Below are 18,936 nucleotides of genomic sequence, written 5' to 3'. Positions count from 1 at the left end.
AGGGGCCTGTGTGCGAGCACAGGTCACTCTCCACACCCCTCTTCCGCGGAGCCTGTGCAGCCCGCCACTGCCAGGTTCCCGGGATCCAGGGACAACTTCCCCGGGAGAACGCACAGCGCGCCTCAGGCTGGTGCAAAGTCACGCCGGCCTTTGCCGCCGCAGGCCCGCCCCGCACTCCGTGCCCCTCCCTCCCCGCCGGCCTGAGTGCGCCAGAGCCCCCGAATCAGCGCCAGAGCCCCCGAATCAGCGGTTCTTTTAACCCCGCCCTGTCTGAGCAAAAAACAGACGCCCTCCAGCGACCTACACGCAGTGGCAGGGCCAAATCCAAAGCTGAGCCCCTGGGAGCTGTGAGAACAAAGAAGAGAAAGGGAAATCTCTCCCAGCAGCCTCAGAAGCAGCGGATTAAAGCTCCACAATCAACTTGATATACCCTGCATCTGTGGAATACCTGAATAGACAACCAATCATCCCAAATTAAGGAAGTGGACTTTAGGAGCAAGATCTATGATTTTTTTCCCTATTCCTCTTTTTGTGAATGTGTATGTGTATGCTTCTGTGTGAGATCTTGTCTGTATAGTCTTGCTTCCACCATTTGTCCTAGGGTTCTATCCGTCCATGGTTTTTTTAAAAAATTTTTTTCTTAATAATCAATTTTAATTTTAATAACGTTATTATACTTTACTTTCGTTCTTTCTTTCTTTCTTTCCTTCCTTCCTTCCCTCCTTTAGACAACGAATCATCCCAAATTGAGGAGGTGGTCTCTGACAGCAAGATTTATGATTTTTCCCCATTTACCTCTTTTAGTGAGGGTGTATGTGTATGCTTCTGTGTAAGATTTTGTCTGTATAGCTTTGCTTCCAACATTTGTCCTAAGGTTCTATCCGTCCCTTCTTTTTTTTTCTAAATAAGAATTTTTTAATTCAATAACTTTATTATATTTATTTTATTTTTACTGTATCTTCTTTCTTTCTGTCTTTTTTCCTTCTTTTCCTCCTTCCTTCCTTCCTCCCTCCCTCCCTCCCTTTCTTTCCTTCTTGCCTTCTTTCCTTCTTTGCTTCTTTCTTTCTTCCTTCCTTCCTCCCCTCCCTTCCTTCTTTCTTTCCTCATACTTCTACTAATTCCCTCTACTTTTTCTCCCTTTTATTCTGAGCCGTGTGGATGAAAAGCTCTTGGTGCTCCAGCCAGGAGTCAGGGCTCTGCCTCTGAGGTAGGAGAGCCAACTTCAGGACACTGGTCAACAAGAGACCTCCCAGCTCCACATAATATCAAACGGCAAAAATCTCCCAGAGACCTCCATCTTAACACCAGCACCCAGCTTCACTCAACGACCAGCAAGCCACAGTGCTGGACAACCTATGCCAAACAACTAGCAATACAGGAACACAACCCCACCCATTAGCAGAGAGGCTGCCTAAAATCATAATAAGGCCACAGACACCCCAAAACACACCACCAGACGTGAACCTGCCCACTAGAGAGACAAGATCCAGCCTCATCCACCACAACACAGGCACTAGTCCCCTCCACCAGGAAGCCTACACAACCCACTGAACCAACCTTAGCCACTGGAGACAGACATCAAAAACAGCAGGAACTAGGAACCTGCAGCCTGCAAAAAGGAGACCCCAAACACAGTAAGATAAGCAAAATGAGAAGACAGAAAAACACACAGCAGACAAAGGAGCAAGATAAAAATGCACCAGACCTAACAAATGAAGAGGAAATAGGCAGTCTACCTGAAAAAGAATTCAGAATAATGATAGTAAGGATGATCCGAAATCTTGGAGATAGAATGGACAAAATGCAAGAATCAGTTAACAAGGACCTAGAAGAACTAAAGATGAAACAAGCAACGATGAACAACACAATAAATGAAATTAAAAGTACTCTAGATGGGATCAATAGCAGAATAACTGAGGCAGAAGAACGGATAAGTGACCTGGAAGATAAAATAGTGGAAATAACTACTGCAGAGCAGAATAAAGAAAAAAGAATGAAAAGAACTGAGGACAGTCTCAGAGACCTCTGGGACAACATTAAACGCACCAACATTCGAATTATAGGGGTCCCAGAAGAAGAAGAGAAAAAGAAAGGGACTGAGAAAATATTTGAAGAGATTATAGTTGAAAACTTCCCTAATATGGGAAAGGAAATAGTTACTCAAGTCCAGGAAGCACAGAGAGTCCCATCCAGGATAAATCCAAGGAGAAACACGCCAAGACACATATTAATCAAACTGTCAAAAATTAAATACAAAGAAAGCATATTAAAAGCAGCAAGGGAAAAACAACAAATAACACATAAGGGAAGCCCCATAAGGTTAACAGCTGATCTCTCAGCAGAAACCCTACAAGCCAGAAGGGAGTGGCAGGACATACCGAAAGTGATGAAGGAGAAAAACCTGCAGCCAAGACTACTCTACCCAGCAAGGATCTCATTCAGATTTGATGGAGAAATTAAAACCTTTACAGACAAGCAAAAGCTGAGAGAGTTCAGCACCACCAAACCAGCTTTACAACAAATGCTAAAGGATCTTCTCTAGGCAAGAAACACAAGAGAAGGAAAAGACCTATAATAACGAACCCAAAACAATTTAGAAAATGGGAATAGGAACATACATATCGATAATTACCTTAAATGTAAATGGACTAAATGCTCCCACCAAAAGACACAGATTAGCTGAATGGATACAAAAACAAGACCCTTATATATGCTGTCTACAAGAGACCCACTTCAGACCTAGAGACACATACAGACTGAAAGTAAGGGGATGGAAAAAGATATTCCATGCAAATGGAAACCAAAAGAAAGCTGGAGTAGCAATTCTCATATCAGACAAAATAGACTTTAAAATAAGGACTATTAAAAGAGATAAAGAAGGACACTACATAATGATCAAGGGATCGATCCAAGAAGAAAATATAACAATTGTAAATATTTATGCACCCAACATAGGAGCACCTCAATACATAAGGCAAATGCTAACAGCCATAAAAGGGGGAATCGACAGTAACACATTCATAGTAGGGGACTTAAACACTCCACTTTCATCCATGGACAGATCATCCAAAATGAAAATAAATAAGGAAACACAAGCTTTAAATGATACATTAAACAAGATGGACTTAATTGATATTTATAGGACACTCCATCCAAAAACAACAGAATACACATTTTTCTCAAGTGCTCATGGAACATTCTCCAGGATAGATCATATCTTGGGTCACAAATCAAGCCTTGGTAAATTTAAGAAAATTGAAATTGTATCAAGTATCTTTTCTGACCACAATGCCATGAGACTAGATATCAATTACAGGAAAAGATCTGTAAAAAATACAAACACATGGAGGCTAAACAATACACTACTTAATAATGAAGTGATCACTGAAGAAATCAAAGAGGAAATCAAAAAATACCTAGAAACAAATGACAATGGAGACACAACGACCCAAAACTTGTGGGATGCAGCAAAAGCAGTTCTAAGGGGGAAGTTTATAGCAATACAAGCCCACCTTAAGAAGCAGGAAACATCTCGAATAAGCAACCTAACCTTGCACCTCAAGCAATTAGAGAAAGAAGAACAAAAAAAACCCCAAAGCTGGCAGAAGGAAAGAAATCATAAAAATCAGATCAGAAATAAATGAAAAAGAAATGAAGGAAACAATAGCAAAGATCAATAAAACTAAAAGCTGGTTCTTTGAGAAGATAAACAAAATAGATAAACCACTACCAGACTCATCCAGAAAAAAAGGGAGAAGACTCAAATCAATAGAATTAGAAATGAAAAAGGAGAGGTAACAACTGACACTGCAGAAATAAAAGAGATCATGAGAGATTACTACAAGCAACTCTATGCCAATAAAACGGACAATCTGGAAGAAATGGACAAATTCTTAGAAATGCACAACCTGCCAAGACTGAATCAGGAAGAAATAGAAAATATGAACAGACCAATCACAAGCACTGAAATTGAAACTGTGATTAAAAATCTTCCAACAAAGAAAAGCCCAGGACCAGATGGCTTCACAGGCGAATTCTATCAAACATTTAGAGAAGAGCCAACACCTATCCTTCTCAAACTCTTCCAAAATATAGCAGAGGGATGAACACTCCCAAACTCCTTCTACGAGGCCACCATCACCTTGATACCAAAACCAGACAAGGATGTCACAAAGAAAGAAAACTACAGGCCAATATCACTGATGAACATAGATGCAAAAATCCTCAACAAAATACTAGCAAACAGAATCCAACAGCACATTAAAAGGATCATACACCATGATCAAGTGGGGTTTATTCCAGGAATGCAAGGATTCTTCAATATATGCAAATCTATCAATGTGATACACCATATTAACAAATTGAAGGAGAAAAACCATATGATCATCTCAATAGACGCAGAGAAAGCTTTTGACAAAATTCAACACCCATTTATGATAAAAAACCCTGCAGAAAGTAGGCATAGAGGGAACTTTCCTCAACATAATAAAGGCCATATATGACAAGCCCACAGCGAACATCATCCTCAATGGTGAAAAACTGAAAACATTTCCACTAAGATCAGGAACAAGACAAGGTTGCCCACTCTCACCACTCTTATTCAACATAGTTTTGGAAGTTTTAGCCACAGCAATCATAGAAGAAAAGGAAATAAAAGGAATCCAAATCGGAAAAGAAGAAGTAAAGCTGTCACTGTTTGCAGATGACATGATCCTATACATAGAGAATCCTAAAGATGCTACCAGAAAACTACTAGAGCTAATCAATGAATTTGGTAAAGTGGCAGGATACAAAATTAATGCACAGAAATCTCTGGCATTCCTATATACTAATGATGAAAAATCTGAAAGTGAAATCAAGAAAACACTCCCATTTACCATTGCAACAAAAAGAATAAAATATCTAGGAATAAACCTACCTAAGGAGACAAAAGACCTGTATGCAGAAAATTATAAGACACTGATGAAAGAAATTAAAAATGATACAAATAGATGGAGAGATATACCATGTTCTTGGATTGGAAGAATCAACATTGTGAAAATGACTCTACTACCCAAAGCAATCTATAGATTCAATGCAATCCCTATCAAACTACCACTGGCATTTTTCACAGAACTAGAACAAAAAATTTCGCAATTTGTATGGAAACACAAAAGACCCCGAATAGCCAAAGCAATCTTGAGAACGAAAAAAGGAACTGGAGGAATCAGGCTCCCTGACTTCAGACTATACTACAAAGCTACAGTAATCAAGACAGTATGGTACTGGCACAAAAACAGAAAGATAGATCAATGGAACAGGATAGAAAGCCCAGAGATAAACCCATGCACATATGGACATCTTATCTTTGATAAAGGTGGCGGGAATGTACAGTGGAGAAAGGACAGCCTCTTCAATAAGTGGTGCTGGGAAAACTGGGACAGGTACATGTAAAAGTAATGAGATTAGAATCACTCCCTAACACCATACACAAAAATAAGCTCAAAATGGATTAAAGACCTAAATATAAGGCCAGACACTATCAAACTCTTAGAGGAAAACATAGGCAGAACACTCTATGACATAAATCACAGCAAGATCCTTTCTGACCCACCTCCTAGAGTAATGGAAATAAAACCAAAAATAAACAAATGGGACCTAATGAAACTTCAAAGCTTTTGCACAGCAAAGGAAACCATAAACAAGACCAAAAGACAACCCTCAGAATGGGAGAAAATATTTGCAAATGAAGCAACTGACAAAGGATAAATCTCCAAAATTTACAAGCAGCTCATGCAGCTCAATATCAAAAAAACAAACAACCCACTCCAAAAATGGGCAGAAGACGTAAACAGATATTTCTCCAAAGAAGATATACAGATTGCCAACAAACGCATGAAAGGATGCTCGACATCACTAATCATTAGAGAAATGCAAATCAAAACTACAGTGAGGTATCACCTCACACCAGTCAGAATGGCCAGCATCAAAAAATCTACAAACAATAAATGCTGGAGAGGGCATGGAGAAAAGGGAACCCTCTTGCACTGTTGGTGTGAATGTAAACTGATACAGCCACTATGGAGAACAGTATGGAGGTTCCTTAAAAAACTACAAATAGAACTACCATACGACCCAGCAATCCCACTACTGGGCATATACCCTGAGAAAACCATAATTCAAAGAGAGTCATGTACCACAATGTTCACTGCAGCTCTATTTACAATAGCCAGGACATGGAAGCAACCTAGGTGTCCACTGACAGATGAATGGATAAAGAAGATGTGGCACATATATACAATGGAATATTACTCAGCCATAAAAAGAAACAAAATTGAGTTATTTGTAGTGAGGCGGATGGACCTAGAGTCTGTCATACAGAGTGAAGTTAGAAAGAGAAAAACAAATACTGTATGCTAACACATATATATGGAATCCAAAAAAAAAAAAACGATCTGAAGAACCTAGGGGCAGGACAGGAATAAAGATGCAGACATAGAGAATGGACTTGAGGACACGGGGAGGGGGAAGGGTAAACTGGGACGAAGTGAGAGAGTGGCATGGACTTACATACACTACCAAATGTAAAAAGAGAGCTAGTGGGCAAGTAGCCGCATAGCACAGGGAGATCAGTTTGGTGCTTTGTGTCCACCTAGAGGGGTGGGATAGGGAGGGTGGGAGGGAGACCCAAGAGGGAGGAGATATGGGGAGATATATACATATATATATATGTATAGCTGATTCACTTTTTTTTTTTTTTTTTTTTTTGGGTACGCGGGCCTCCCACTGCTGTGGCCTCTCCCGCCGCGGAGCACAGGCTCCAGGACACGCAGGCTCAGCGGCCACGGCCCACGGGTGCAGCCGCTCCGCGTAATGCGGGACCCTCCCAGACCGGGGCACGAACCCGCGTCCCCTGCATCGGCAGGCGGACCCCCAACCACTGCGCCACCAGGGAAGCCCTGATTCACTTTTTTATAATGCAGAAACATACCATTGTAAAGCAATTTTACTCCAATAAAGATGTTAAAAAAAAAAAAAAGAAAGAGGAGATATAATAACCGGTAACTGCAGAAATACAAACAACCGTAACACAATACTGTGAACAATTATATCCCAACAAACTGCACAACCTAGAAGAAATGGAAAAGTTTGTAGAAAATTACTGTCCACCACAATTCAATCAGTAAGAAATATATAATTTAAACACACTGACCACCAGAAGTGAAATTAATATCTAATAAAAAAAAGCTTACTGTGAACAAAAGAGCAATACAAGATGTCTTCACTGGGAAAGTACACCAAACATACAAAGAACTTACACGAATCCTTCTGAAACTCTTACAAAAGACTGAAGAGGACATAACACTCCCAAAATCATTTGGTGAAGTGACCATCACCATGATATTAAAAAAAGACAAAGACACTAGCAAAAAGAAAATTATAGGCCAATATGTCTAATGAATATACATGTAAAAATTCTCAACAGAATATTAGCAAAACAAATCCAACAACACATTAGAAAGACCATAGACCAAGTTAAAGGTGGATTCATCCCAGGCTCAGAAGGATGGTACAACATATGCAAATCAATCAGATGGCATGATAGTAAACATAGAAAATCCTAAAGATGCTACCAGAAAACTATTAGAGCTAATCAATGAAATTAGTAAAGTTGCAGGATACAAAATTAATACACAGGAATCTGTTAGGTTCCTATACACTAACAATGAAAAATCAGAAATTCAAGAAACAATCCCATTAACCACTGCATCAGAAAGAATAAAATACCTAGGAATAAATCTACCTAAGGAGGTGAAAGACCTGTATGCAGAAAACTATAAAATACTGATGAAAGAAACCAAAGATGACACAAACAGATGGAGAGATATACCATGTTTTTGGATTGGAAGAATCAACATTGTGAAAATGACAGTACTACCCAAAGCAATCTACAGATTCAATGCAATCCCTATCAAATTACCAATGGCATTTTTCACTAGAACAAAAAATTTTACAATTTGTATGGAAATACAAAAGACCCCGAATAGCCAAAGTAATCTTGAGAAAGAATAAAGGAGCTGGAGGAATCAGGCTACACTGACTGATTTCAGACTGACTTCAGACTATACTACAAAGCTACAGTAATCAAGACAGTATGGGACTGGTACAAAAACAGTAATACAAATCAATGGAACAGGATAGAAAGCCCAGAAACAATCAATTAATGTCAATTAATTACACACTTATGGTCAATTAATCTACAACAAAGGAGGCAAGAATATACAATGGAGAAAGGACAACCTCTTCAATAAGTGGTTCTGGGAAAACTGGACAGCTACATGTAAAAGAATGAAATTAGAACACTCCCTAACACCATACACAAATATAAACTCAAAATGGATTAAAGACCTAACTGTAAGGCCAGACACTATAAAACTCTTAGAGGAAAAAACAGGCGGGGGCTTCCCTGGTGGTACAGTGGTTGAGCATCTGCCTGCCAATGCAGGGGACATGGGTTCGAGCCCTGGTCTGGGAAGATCCCACATGCCGTGGAGCAGCTAGGCCCGTGAGCCATGGCCACTGAGCCTGCGCGTCCAGAGCACAGGCAACGGGAGAGGCCACAACAGTGAGAGGCCTACGTACCGCAAAAAAAAAAAAAAAAAACCAGCGGAACACTCCTTGATATAAATTGCAGCAAGATCTTTTTTGACCCACCTCCTAGAGTAATGAAGATAAAAACAAAAGTAAACAAATGGGATCTAATTAAATTTAAAAGCATTTGCACAGCAAAGGAAACCATAAACAAGATGAAAAGACAACTCTCAGAATGGGAGAAAATATTTGCAAATGAAGCAACTGACAAAGGATTAATCTCCAAAATATAAAAACAGCTCATGCAGCTCAATATCAAAAAAACAAACAACCCAATGCAAAAATGGGCAGAAGACCTAAATAGACATTTCTCCAAAGACGACATACAGATGGGCAACAAACACATGAAAACATGCTCATCACTAATTATGAGAAAAATGCAAATCAAAACTACAATGAGTTATCACCTCACATTGGTCAGAATGGCCGTCATCGAAAAAAATCTACAAACAAGAAATGAGGAAAGGGTGTGGAGAAAAGGGAACCCTCTTGCACTATTGGTGGGAATGTAAATTGATACAGCCACTGTGGAGAACAGTATGTGGGTTCCTTAAAAAACTAGATAGAACTACCATATGACCCAGCAATCCCACTACTGGGCACACACCCAGAGAAAAGTATAATTCAAAAAGACACATGGACCCCAATGTTCACTGCAGCACTATTTACAATAGTCAGGACATGGTGGCAACCTAAATGTCCATCAGCAGAAGAATGGATAAAGAAGATGTGGTACATATATACAATGGAATATTACTCAGCCATAAAAGGAATGAAACTGGGTCATTTGTAGAGATGTGGATGGACCTAGAGACTGTCATACAGACTGAAGAAATGCAGAAAGAGAAAAACACATATCGTACATTGACGAATATATGTGGAATCTAGGAAAATGGTACAGATGATCGTATTTGCAAACCAGAAACAGAGACAAAGAGGTAGAGTTCAAATGTAAGGATACCAAGGGGGAAAGGGGGAGTGGGATGAACCGGGAGATTGAGATTGACATATATACACTACTGCTACTACGTATAAAAGATAACTAATGAGAACCTACTGTATAGCACAGCAAAATCTACTCATTGCACTGTGGTGACCTAAAGGGGAACAAAATCCAAAATAGATGTGAGTGAGTGTGTGTGTGTGTGTACACATATATGTATATGTATAGTGATGCATTTTGCTGTCCAGTAGAAACTAACACAACATTGTAAACCAACTATACGCCAATAAAAAGTAATTTAAAAAAACTAAAAATAGAGTTACCATATGATCCAACAAAACCACTCCTGGGCATATAGCTGGAGAAAACTCTAAATCAAAAAGATACATCCACCCCAATGTTCACGGAAGCACTATTTACAATAGCCAAGACATGGAAGCTATCTACATGTCCATCAACAGATGAATTCATAAAGATGTGCTATATATAGAGACATATGTATAAAGAGATGTGTGTATGTATATCTATATATGCATAATGAAATACTACTCAGCCATAAAAAAGAAAGAAATTATGCCATTTGCAGAAGAGATGATCATACGATATCACACAAAGACAAATATCATATGGTACCACTTATACGTGGAATGTGAAATATGACACAGATGAACTTATTTGCAAACCAGAAACAGACTCACACACATAGAACACAAACTCATGGCTCCCGCAGGGGAAAGGGCGGAGGAGGGATAAATTAGGAGTTTGGGATTAGCAGATACAGACTACTATATATAAAACAGATAAACAACAAGGTCCTACTGTATAGCACAGGGAACTCTATTCAATATCTTATAAGGAACGATAATGGAAAAAGTTCGACAAGGAATGGAGATACATAAATGTTTAACTGAATCACTTGGCTGTACACCAGAAACACAAAATTGTAAATTAACCATACTTCAATCAAACAAACAAACAAACAAACAAAAATAGCTCATACACCACGATCAAGTTGGATTCATTCCAGGCTCACAAGGAGGGTTCAACATACACAAATCAACCAGTGCAACACAGCACATCAACCAAAGAAAAGACAAAAACCACACAATCGTCGCCATCGATGCAGGAAAAGCATTTCATAAAATTCCACATACATTCATCATAAAAACTCTTACCGGAGCGGGTATGGAGGGAACACAACTCAACATAATAAAAGCTATTCATGACCAACCCACAGCCAACATAATACTCAATGAGGACAAGCTGACAGTCTTCCCACTAAAATCTGGAACAAGTCAAGGATGCCCACTCTCACTGCTTTTATTCAACATGGTATTGCAAGTCCTCACCACAACACTCAGACAAGAAAAAGATATAAAAGGTATCCAAATTGGAAGGAAAGAGGTACAATTCTCTTGGTATGCAGATGACCTGATACTATACATAGAAAACCGTAAAGACCCCACACAAAAACTACGAGCAATGATAAACAAATTCAGCAAGGTAGCACGATGCAAGACTGACATATGGAAATCTGTTGCATTTCTTCACACTAACAATGAAATATCAGAAAGGGAAAGTAAACAAAACAATCCCATTTAAAATGGTATCGAAAAATAAAATACAGAGGAATAAACCTGACCAAGGAGGTGAGAGACTTATATGCTGACAACTGCAACACACTGACAAAGGCCACTGAACATGATTCAAAGAAGTGCACAGCTATCCCATACTCCTGGAGCAGAAGAACTAGTATCATTTAAATGGCCACACTACCCAAAGCAAACTGCAGATTTCATGCGATCCCTACCACACTACCCATGACATTTCTCACAGAACTCGAACAAATAATCCTAAATGTACATGGAACCATAAAAGCCCGAGAATTACCAAAGCGCTCCTGAGGAAAAAGAACAAAGCTGCGGCCATAACCCGCCCAGACTTCAGACAACACTACAAAGTTACAGTAACCAAAACAGCATAGTACTCCACAAACACAGCCATAGGGATAAAGCGAACAAAATACAGAGAGCCAGAGATACACTCACACACCTACAGTCGATTAGTCTTTGACAAAGGAGGCGAAAATATACAGTGGAGAAAAGACAGTCCCTTCAGCAAGTGGTATTGGGAAAGCTGGACAGCCTCATGTAAACCAGTGAAGTTGGAACACTCCCTCATTCCACACACAAACATACACTCAAAATGGCTTAACAACTTAAATGCAAGACATGACACCACCAAACTCCTAGAAGAGAACCTTAGGTAAAACATACTCTAGCATAAATCCTAGAAATGTTTTCTAAGGTCGGCCTCCCAAGGCAATGGAAACAAAAGCAAAACTACACAAATAGGACCTCATCAAACTTCTCATCTTTTGCACAGCAAAGGGAACCATAAACAAAACCAAAAGACAACCTACGAACTGGGAGAAAATATCTGCAACGGGGTGACCGACAAGGGCTTCATTTCCAAAATATACCAACAGCTCATACCACTCAATACCAAAACCACAAACAACCCAATTTTAAAAATGGGCAGAAGACCTCAACAGACACTTCTCCAAAGAAGACATACGCATGGGCAATAGGCACATGAACAGATGGCCAACATCACTAATTACTCGAGAAATGCAAGTCAAAACTCCAGTGAGCTGTCACCTCACAGTCAGGCAGGGCGGCCATCATCAAAAAGGCTACAAATAATAAATGCAGGAGGGGATGTGGAGAAAAAGGAACCCTCCTACCCTCTTGGTGGGCACATAAATTGGTGCAGGCACTATGGAGAAGAGTATGGAGGTTCCGTAAAAAACTAAACAGAATTACCATATGATCCAGCAATCCCACTCCTGGCCATATAGCTGGAGAAAACTCTAATTTGAAAATATACATGCACCCCAATATTTAAGCAGTACTATTTACAATAGCCAAAACTTGTAAGGAACCTTTATGTCCATTGATAGCGGTATGCATAAGGAAGATGTGATACACACACACACACACACACACACACACACACACACACAATGGAATATTACTCAGCCATAAAAAAGAATTAAATAATGCCATTTGCAGCATCATGGATGGACCTAGGGATTATTTTACTACTTGAAATCAGACAGATACAAATATCATGATATCACATATGGAATATAAAAAATAGTACAAATGAACTTATTAGAAAACAGAAACACTTACAGTAATAGAAAACATACTTATCGTTACCAAAGGGTACAGTGGGGTAGGGATAAATTAGGAGTATGTGATTAACAGATACACACTACCATATATAAAATACATAAACAACAGGGACGTATGTACAGCACAGTGAACTATCTTCAACATTTTGTAATAACCTTTAATGGAGAAGTATAGAAAAGATATATATACTGTATAGATGTGTGTGTGTATACATATGTACTCATACACATATATGTAACCAAATCACTTTGATCTACACCTGAAATTTACACGGTATGGCAAATTGGCAAATGAACTATGCTTCAAGTAAAAAATAAATAAATAAAAGAGAGATCTCCATGTGTTGGATCCTGCAGGCTGGGAAGAAGATCTAGTCGTAGGTCCCACCATGCATATAAATGTCCAGCTAACCTTTATCTTTTCAAGATGCTCCCTCAGTCACCTCTGCCTCCAGAATCCTAATCAGGTCTTGGAGGCAGAGCTGAAACGAAGCCTTCTGATTCTTGTGAATCCCTTTGTGTTCGTTAACTCATTTCTTACCTTTGCATCTGGCGTTAACTTCATTCATGCTGCCTAGTAATAGTTAACTATTTTTCTAGTTATTTCCCTGAGGCAATAAGGAGCTTAAAAGGCAGGGTGCTCTGGTCCCCTTTCCCCCGAGTGGCCTGAACTCTGTCTTGCACAGAGTAGGTGACTGAGATGCCTACTGACTCCGATTTGGATTGACTTGTGGAAAAGAAGATTCTAGAGCCTGAGGCCAAGTGAAATAGTGTTTTTATTTGAGGCATAAAAGCACATGGGTTTCTGTCACACAGGATGAGGACGGCTTTAGTTACTGGTTTCTAAGATAAGACTTTTTTATGTTAAACACAGCTTCTCTCACAGCTTCTTGGGAAATGAATCAGAGAACAAGACGCAGCCAGGAAAGAAAGTCATTACGGTTGCTGGGAAGTTGTAAAGAAAGAGAAGAACTTATTCAAATCAATGTACATGTCACAGGGCCCCAAGGAGGACGAGAGTGGTGTGGGGAAAAACGGTCTAAGTCCCTCGTCTTGGCCGTGATGTGGGCCTCTCCTTCCAAGGCAAGGACTTGCCCCTCAATGGAAGCAGCGGGGTCAACTTGGCCCTTCTGACTGCACCAACGTCTCAGGGCTCCCCAGTTCCCTCTCTGGATCCCCAGTTCAGTCCCCCCCTTTCCCCTGAAGAACTCAGAGAGGAAGGGCAGGGTCTACGTCATGGACACTGCTACTTGCTCGATGAAGCTGGCCAGGTTTATGTCCCGTTCTGAAAGGCCCGCACACTCATGAGTGCTCAGGGTGATGTGGACCTGAAACAAAACCAGAGATTCGGGGCCAGCTGATTCCACCGACCGCACCTAAGAGCAGGAGAGAGTCACCAGCTCCCGGGCTCAGCCACACCAAGAAGTGTAACCAGACACTAACCCCTCTCCCGGGGGCTGCCTTCCTGACGAGTCTCTAACATCAGTGCAAAACTGTCTTCTATTACACCTCCATAAACACTGGTAACCACAGCATAGGATAAAAAAAGAAAGATCCAGATATCAAGAGCAACCTCAAGGCCAGAGACAAGACCCCAAACCAACTCCTCAACACGGTCCATTTACAGAACATCACTTCCAGCCTTAATGCCTTTAGAAAGAGTCCAGCATAGCTCTTGGTTCACGACAGGCATTTAATGACTGTTTCCATTCATTCAGCGGACAGGCTGATCTCCTTGGTGTGCATGGGTATTCTTAGTTCAAGTTTATTGCCTTTTCATTCTTCCATATCTCCAGAAAATGTCAGCCCTTTAGAGTTATTAACAGTGAATATGCCTGGTCCCCACAGCCTTTCCTTCTCTAGGATTTGCCTTCTTAATGTCTCCTTAACCCACACGTTGTCTCACTAGTGTTTCAAGTTGCTTTTCTTTAATCTGTAGTGAGACTGAATATTTTCTAGGGGTGTTTATGTCGATCCTAGGAAGGAGATGAAAGGAACAGGAGCGGACAGTCGACCTATGGGTGAGGAGAGCCCACAGGCAAGTCCAAGGAAGTGGCCTTCAGAATGAGTTGGAGTTCTAGGCATGTATCACTCACCTTGTTGTACACGTTAAACCATTCAGGATGGTGGTCCAATTTCTCAGCCTGAAGAGCCACTCTTGTCATGAAGCCAAAAGCCTGTTTAATGAAGTGAGACCCAGGTTAGTGTCCTGAAGGAGAGGACTGCTGGGTCCCCTTTTATGGCCAGCGTAAGGCCCAGACACAGGAGGATTGCCTCGCTCCCTACAAGGTGATCCTTCCAGCTTTCAGCATTCCGCCTAGCACCCTGCCACTGGTTCTGAGGCTGCAGTTTGAGGTGGTCCTTCTGCAGTAGGAAGTCTTGTTACCAGGACCACCAACAAGGTGGAAACCCCAGAGAGCTTCTGAGTCTTCGCCAATCTTTCAGTTATCTACTAAAATGTCTTCAAATGTGCATCTGCTTCCCACTTGAACTGTCTTCTCTAAGGATCGTTTCGAAAAGTTCCAGGTGTGGAGAGCCCAAGACCCATCTCCGCCCTCTCCAATCCCCAAGGAGGACACATTCCAAGTAAAAGGGATTAGCGGAGCATCTGACAGTCTTGGCTAACAGAACTTTAAGGGAAGGAACACGTTCTGGAGCGTGACCCCATCAGCCCCAGTCTCAGGACGCTCTGTCCCACCCTGATGCCATACCCGATTGAAGTCTTTGAAATGGAATTGCTTGAAGATGGCATCCCGGCCTTCCAGCTCGTTCCACCCCACGGCCCGCAGGTTTGGCAGCAGCTGGTCCCTCTCCTCAGCACTTAGCCTGTGCGCTTTGCCAGCCTAGGAGAGGGAAAACACAGAAGACCAAGGACATTCGTTTTTTTTCACAGGACAACAGAGGGCTCTGGACCTTTGGGGAAATTTAGCCAGCCTCCACTGGCAGTTCTGGTGGCGCAGTCAAAGGGCAGCTGGTCTAAATCAACAGACTGGGAGGAGGGGCTCTGTCTGGTGCACTGATAGGTTCTTAGAGAACAGAGAGTCCTGAGGTGTAACGCAAATCGCTGGGGCAGAGAAACACTCCTTCCCCACCCCTGCCCCCAAAGCCTTACAGAGGGCACCCCTCCGTAAAACCCTGTGTCTCTTCTGTTCACGGGGGAGCAAAGGTAAATCAAGCCCACTGTTGCTGTGTATTGAAGAGGAAACTGCGGCCTAGAGAGGGGAAATGACCTCTCTTCCTTCACCCCCCACCCTCAGTCAGCAAAAGCACAGGAATCCTTCTCAAGGTGGGTCCATGCGTCTGCATCCCTGGGGCTGGGCAAAGGAACCAGCACTTAAAACATGGTCCAGGCGATCCCTAGCCACACCGCGGTCAACAACCACTGGCACTACCTCCTAGTGGGTATCCCACACGCTCCCAGGCAGCCTCTGGTTCCCAGCTGCCAGGCCTACGTTTCTCAGTTTTCCACCTTCTTTTCTATTCTGTCAGCTTGGGAAGCTGGAGCCGCAGAGCTCAGTCCCCAAAGCAGAAGTAACTTGGCCAAGGGCAAACGGCAAAGCCACTGCCTCGGCCTATTTTCCTATTGTGCAAAATGCCCTCGAGGCAGCCCAAACTGGCGTTAATTCAGGCCGCGAGTGGAACCCTCTCTGGGAGAACAGAAGAAAGCAAAGGTCAGTTCCAGCCTCTAAGAAGATCCAGGTGGAGGAGCTTAAGGGATCCCAGAATTTAGGCCCCTGAAGTAGAACTACCCAAGGTAGGAAGGTAAGAGTGCTAAATTAAATCAGTTAGGTCTGGGAAGAGAATGCAAGGGAGGTTAATCTAGCTTTTATGAGGCAGCCTGCAAACTGGAAGCCAGGTGGCCTTGGGGCACTCATCTCCCCTGGCCTGATGGGTATAAAGGCCCAAGAACTTCCACTTAAGGAATCAGCCAGAGGAGCCAGGGGACACTTTAATAAACTCCATTGTTATTAAGGGAATATCATCTGCATTTTTAAAAAGAGACTTGCTGGGGCAAGTAAGCTTATGACAGGCCTTCAGGTTTGGGGCAGAACTGGAAAAACATTTCAGGGCTCTGATAACCGTTTTCTCCCTCCTGAAAGTGCGGTTTCTCTCTGGACCAATCTGGCTGGCTCTGTCTCCTCTACTGGGCTCTGGAAGGCCAGTGAGGGCAGTCGAGATCTGCATCACCGCCCAACCCCCAGACAGCTGACCCTGTCTCAGTGGCTGGTAAGCCTGGTCCGTGTATCCAGGCAACCGGGTGACCACATGGCAGCCAAGGCATCAGAACCCACCATTTAGTTCTCTGGCTCTGAAAGGAGTGCGCAGGTACTAGCGGGCTCCTAGGAGGCTCCTTTTTAGAGTCTTCTGGAATCCCCTACATTTCACAGCCTGGGGCTGAACTGACAAGTCCCGCTGAAATCTGGGATCAGAGAGGGGGCAGGGGTGGTGTTTGCTTAGTAAATCACAGGTCAGGCCTGGACTCAGCCTGGACCTCTGGGAGTGTGCAGAGGGGTTACTGATTACCCACGCCCTGCGGCTTTGGGCCTCAGTGTACCTCACAATCAGCTCACCCACCACCTCCTCTCCATCTGAACCGTAGCCTTCAAAGTGCCCTCCCAGGTGGCACCGCAGTTCCGACCGCTCCTAACGCTTTGAGGCCCAACACTTCTGCTGTTTAGTAAAGCTTCCTGGGTCTAGAAGCTTCTCCGCAGGCTCACCTTCACCTCCCCAGCTGAGCACAGGGCCTGAGACTCCCAGGAAGGCTCAGCCTGGAGGGCAGGTGACCCTGAGCAACCATGTCCCCATAGCTGGGCAGAGGCCTCAAACTAGGAGCCAGGGGCCGGCTCTGAGGTCGGGGGGCAGCACAGAGGGCTTAGCAGAAGAGCAAGCGAGAAGGGCAGTAAACAGGCAGACAGAGGGACGCGCAAATTCAGTCGCCCCAATACAGGACAGAACCTCGCCACCGAGGGGAACTATGCCCTGGGCTCACTATGCCGCCCCTCCCCACCCCCGCCCAGAAAGGTCTCTAAACCCCACCCGCGGCACTGAGGCCCCGCGCGGGCTCTGGCGGGGGGCTCCCGCCTAGCTGTAACCCGGACCTGCCACCGCCCCTCTCCCGGCTTCAGCTTCCCAGGGGGCACCACTCGGGGGCGGGGGTGGGACAGAGACCCCGACTCCCCCAGCCGGGCGCGCGGCTGCTCTGCGAAGGCCTTGGAGGAACCCCCCGCCCCGTACCTCCCGGCGCCGTCCTCTGGCCTGGGCGGGGACCCAGCGCGGCCCCTGGCTCTCCTCCGCCCCTCCCGCGCGCCCCCTCCTAACCCGGTCGCCCCTACGGGTGATCCCCCCCGACTCGCTCACCATGCCGGGCGCGGACGCGGGCAGCAGCTGGTGGCGGCGGAGCAGACGAGCGAGACGCCCGGCGCACTGGGAAGCCGTCGCGCGGGGCGGCGCTCGGGCCGCCCCGGGGCTGGAGCTCAGCCGGGAAGGGGCCGCCCACTGGTAATCATTAACAACAGCTGGGGCTGCTTTCCAGCACTTTCCTCCGTGCCGACGTTGCAGGGAGCTCGGGGATTAAGGACCCAGGCTCCAAACGCGGACTCCAATTGCATCGCGCTCTGCTACTTACCAGCTGTGTGACCCTGGGCGCGAGATTACTTTTTCTTTTTTAAAAACACCTTATTGAGAAATTGACCCACACAGTAAACTGCACATGTTTAAAGTGTACAGTTTGATGCTTTTTGACATGTATGCATCTGTGCAACCATCGCTACGATAAAGATCAAGAACATAGCCATAACCCTTAAGTTGCGTCCTCCCAACTCAAGACAACTGTTGACCTGCTTCCTCACTATAGATTAGGTTGCATTTTCTAGAATGCTATGTAAATGCAAATCATACAAATTATACTCTTTTTATATCTGCCTTCTTTCACTCAGCAGGATTGCCCATGTCGTTACACATATCAATAGTTTCTTCCTTTTTATGGCTAAGTAGACGTTATTTTATAGTATTATATTGTAATGGATATGCTACAATTTGTTGGACGTTTGGGTTGTTTCCAGTTTTTGACTATTTCAAATAAAGCTGCTGTGAACTTTGGCATACAAGTGTTTGTATGGATATATGTTTTCACTTGTCTTGCGTGAATACCTAGGAGTGGAAT

General features: G+C 43.3%; 1 protein-coding gene across 5 annotated transcripts in view; it reads right to left on the bottom strand.

Moving 5' to 3' along the window:
• The window catches only part of PCBD1 (pterin-4 alpha-carbinolamine dehydratase 1), a 67,383-nt gene extending 49,145 nt beyond the window's left edge, over positions 1–18,238 (bottom strand). For 4 of the 5 annotated variants that reach the window (XM_073793722.1, XM_033842473.1, XM_033842470.2 and 1 more), the window contains exons 1-3: positions 18,132–18,238; positions 15,485–15,616; positions 14,870–14,950 (exon numbers count right to left, since the gene is read on the bottom strand). In XM_073793722.1, the coding sequence (XP_073649823.1) occupies positions 14,870–14,950; positions 15,485–15,616; positions 18,132–18,134 (216 nt within the window). In that variant the 5' untranslated portion in view covers positions 18,135–18,238. Of the gene's footprint in view, positions 1–13,531; positions 14,102–14,869; positions 14,951–15,484; positions 15,617–18,131 lie in introns of those variants that run through there. The other variant, XM_033842471.2, reaches the window with a different exon arrangement.
• Between the last annotated feature and the right edge of the window lie 698 nt (positions 18,239–18,936).

This window comes from Tursiops truncatus, chromosome 16 (assembly GCF_011762595.2).
Source record: "Tursiops truncatus isolate mTurTru1 chromosome 16, mTurTru1.mat.Y, whole genome shotgun sequence".
NCBI classification, from domain to species: Eukaryota; Metazoa; Chordata; class Mammalia; order Artiodactyla; family Delphinidae; genus Tursiops; species Tursiops truncatus.
The sequence above is the reverse complement of the archived record's forward strand: the minus strand, read 5'-3'. Positions and strand labels throughout refer to the sequence as shown.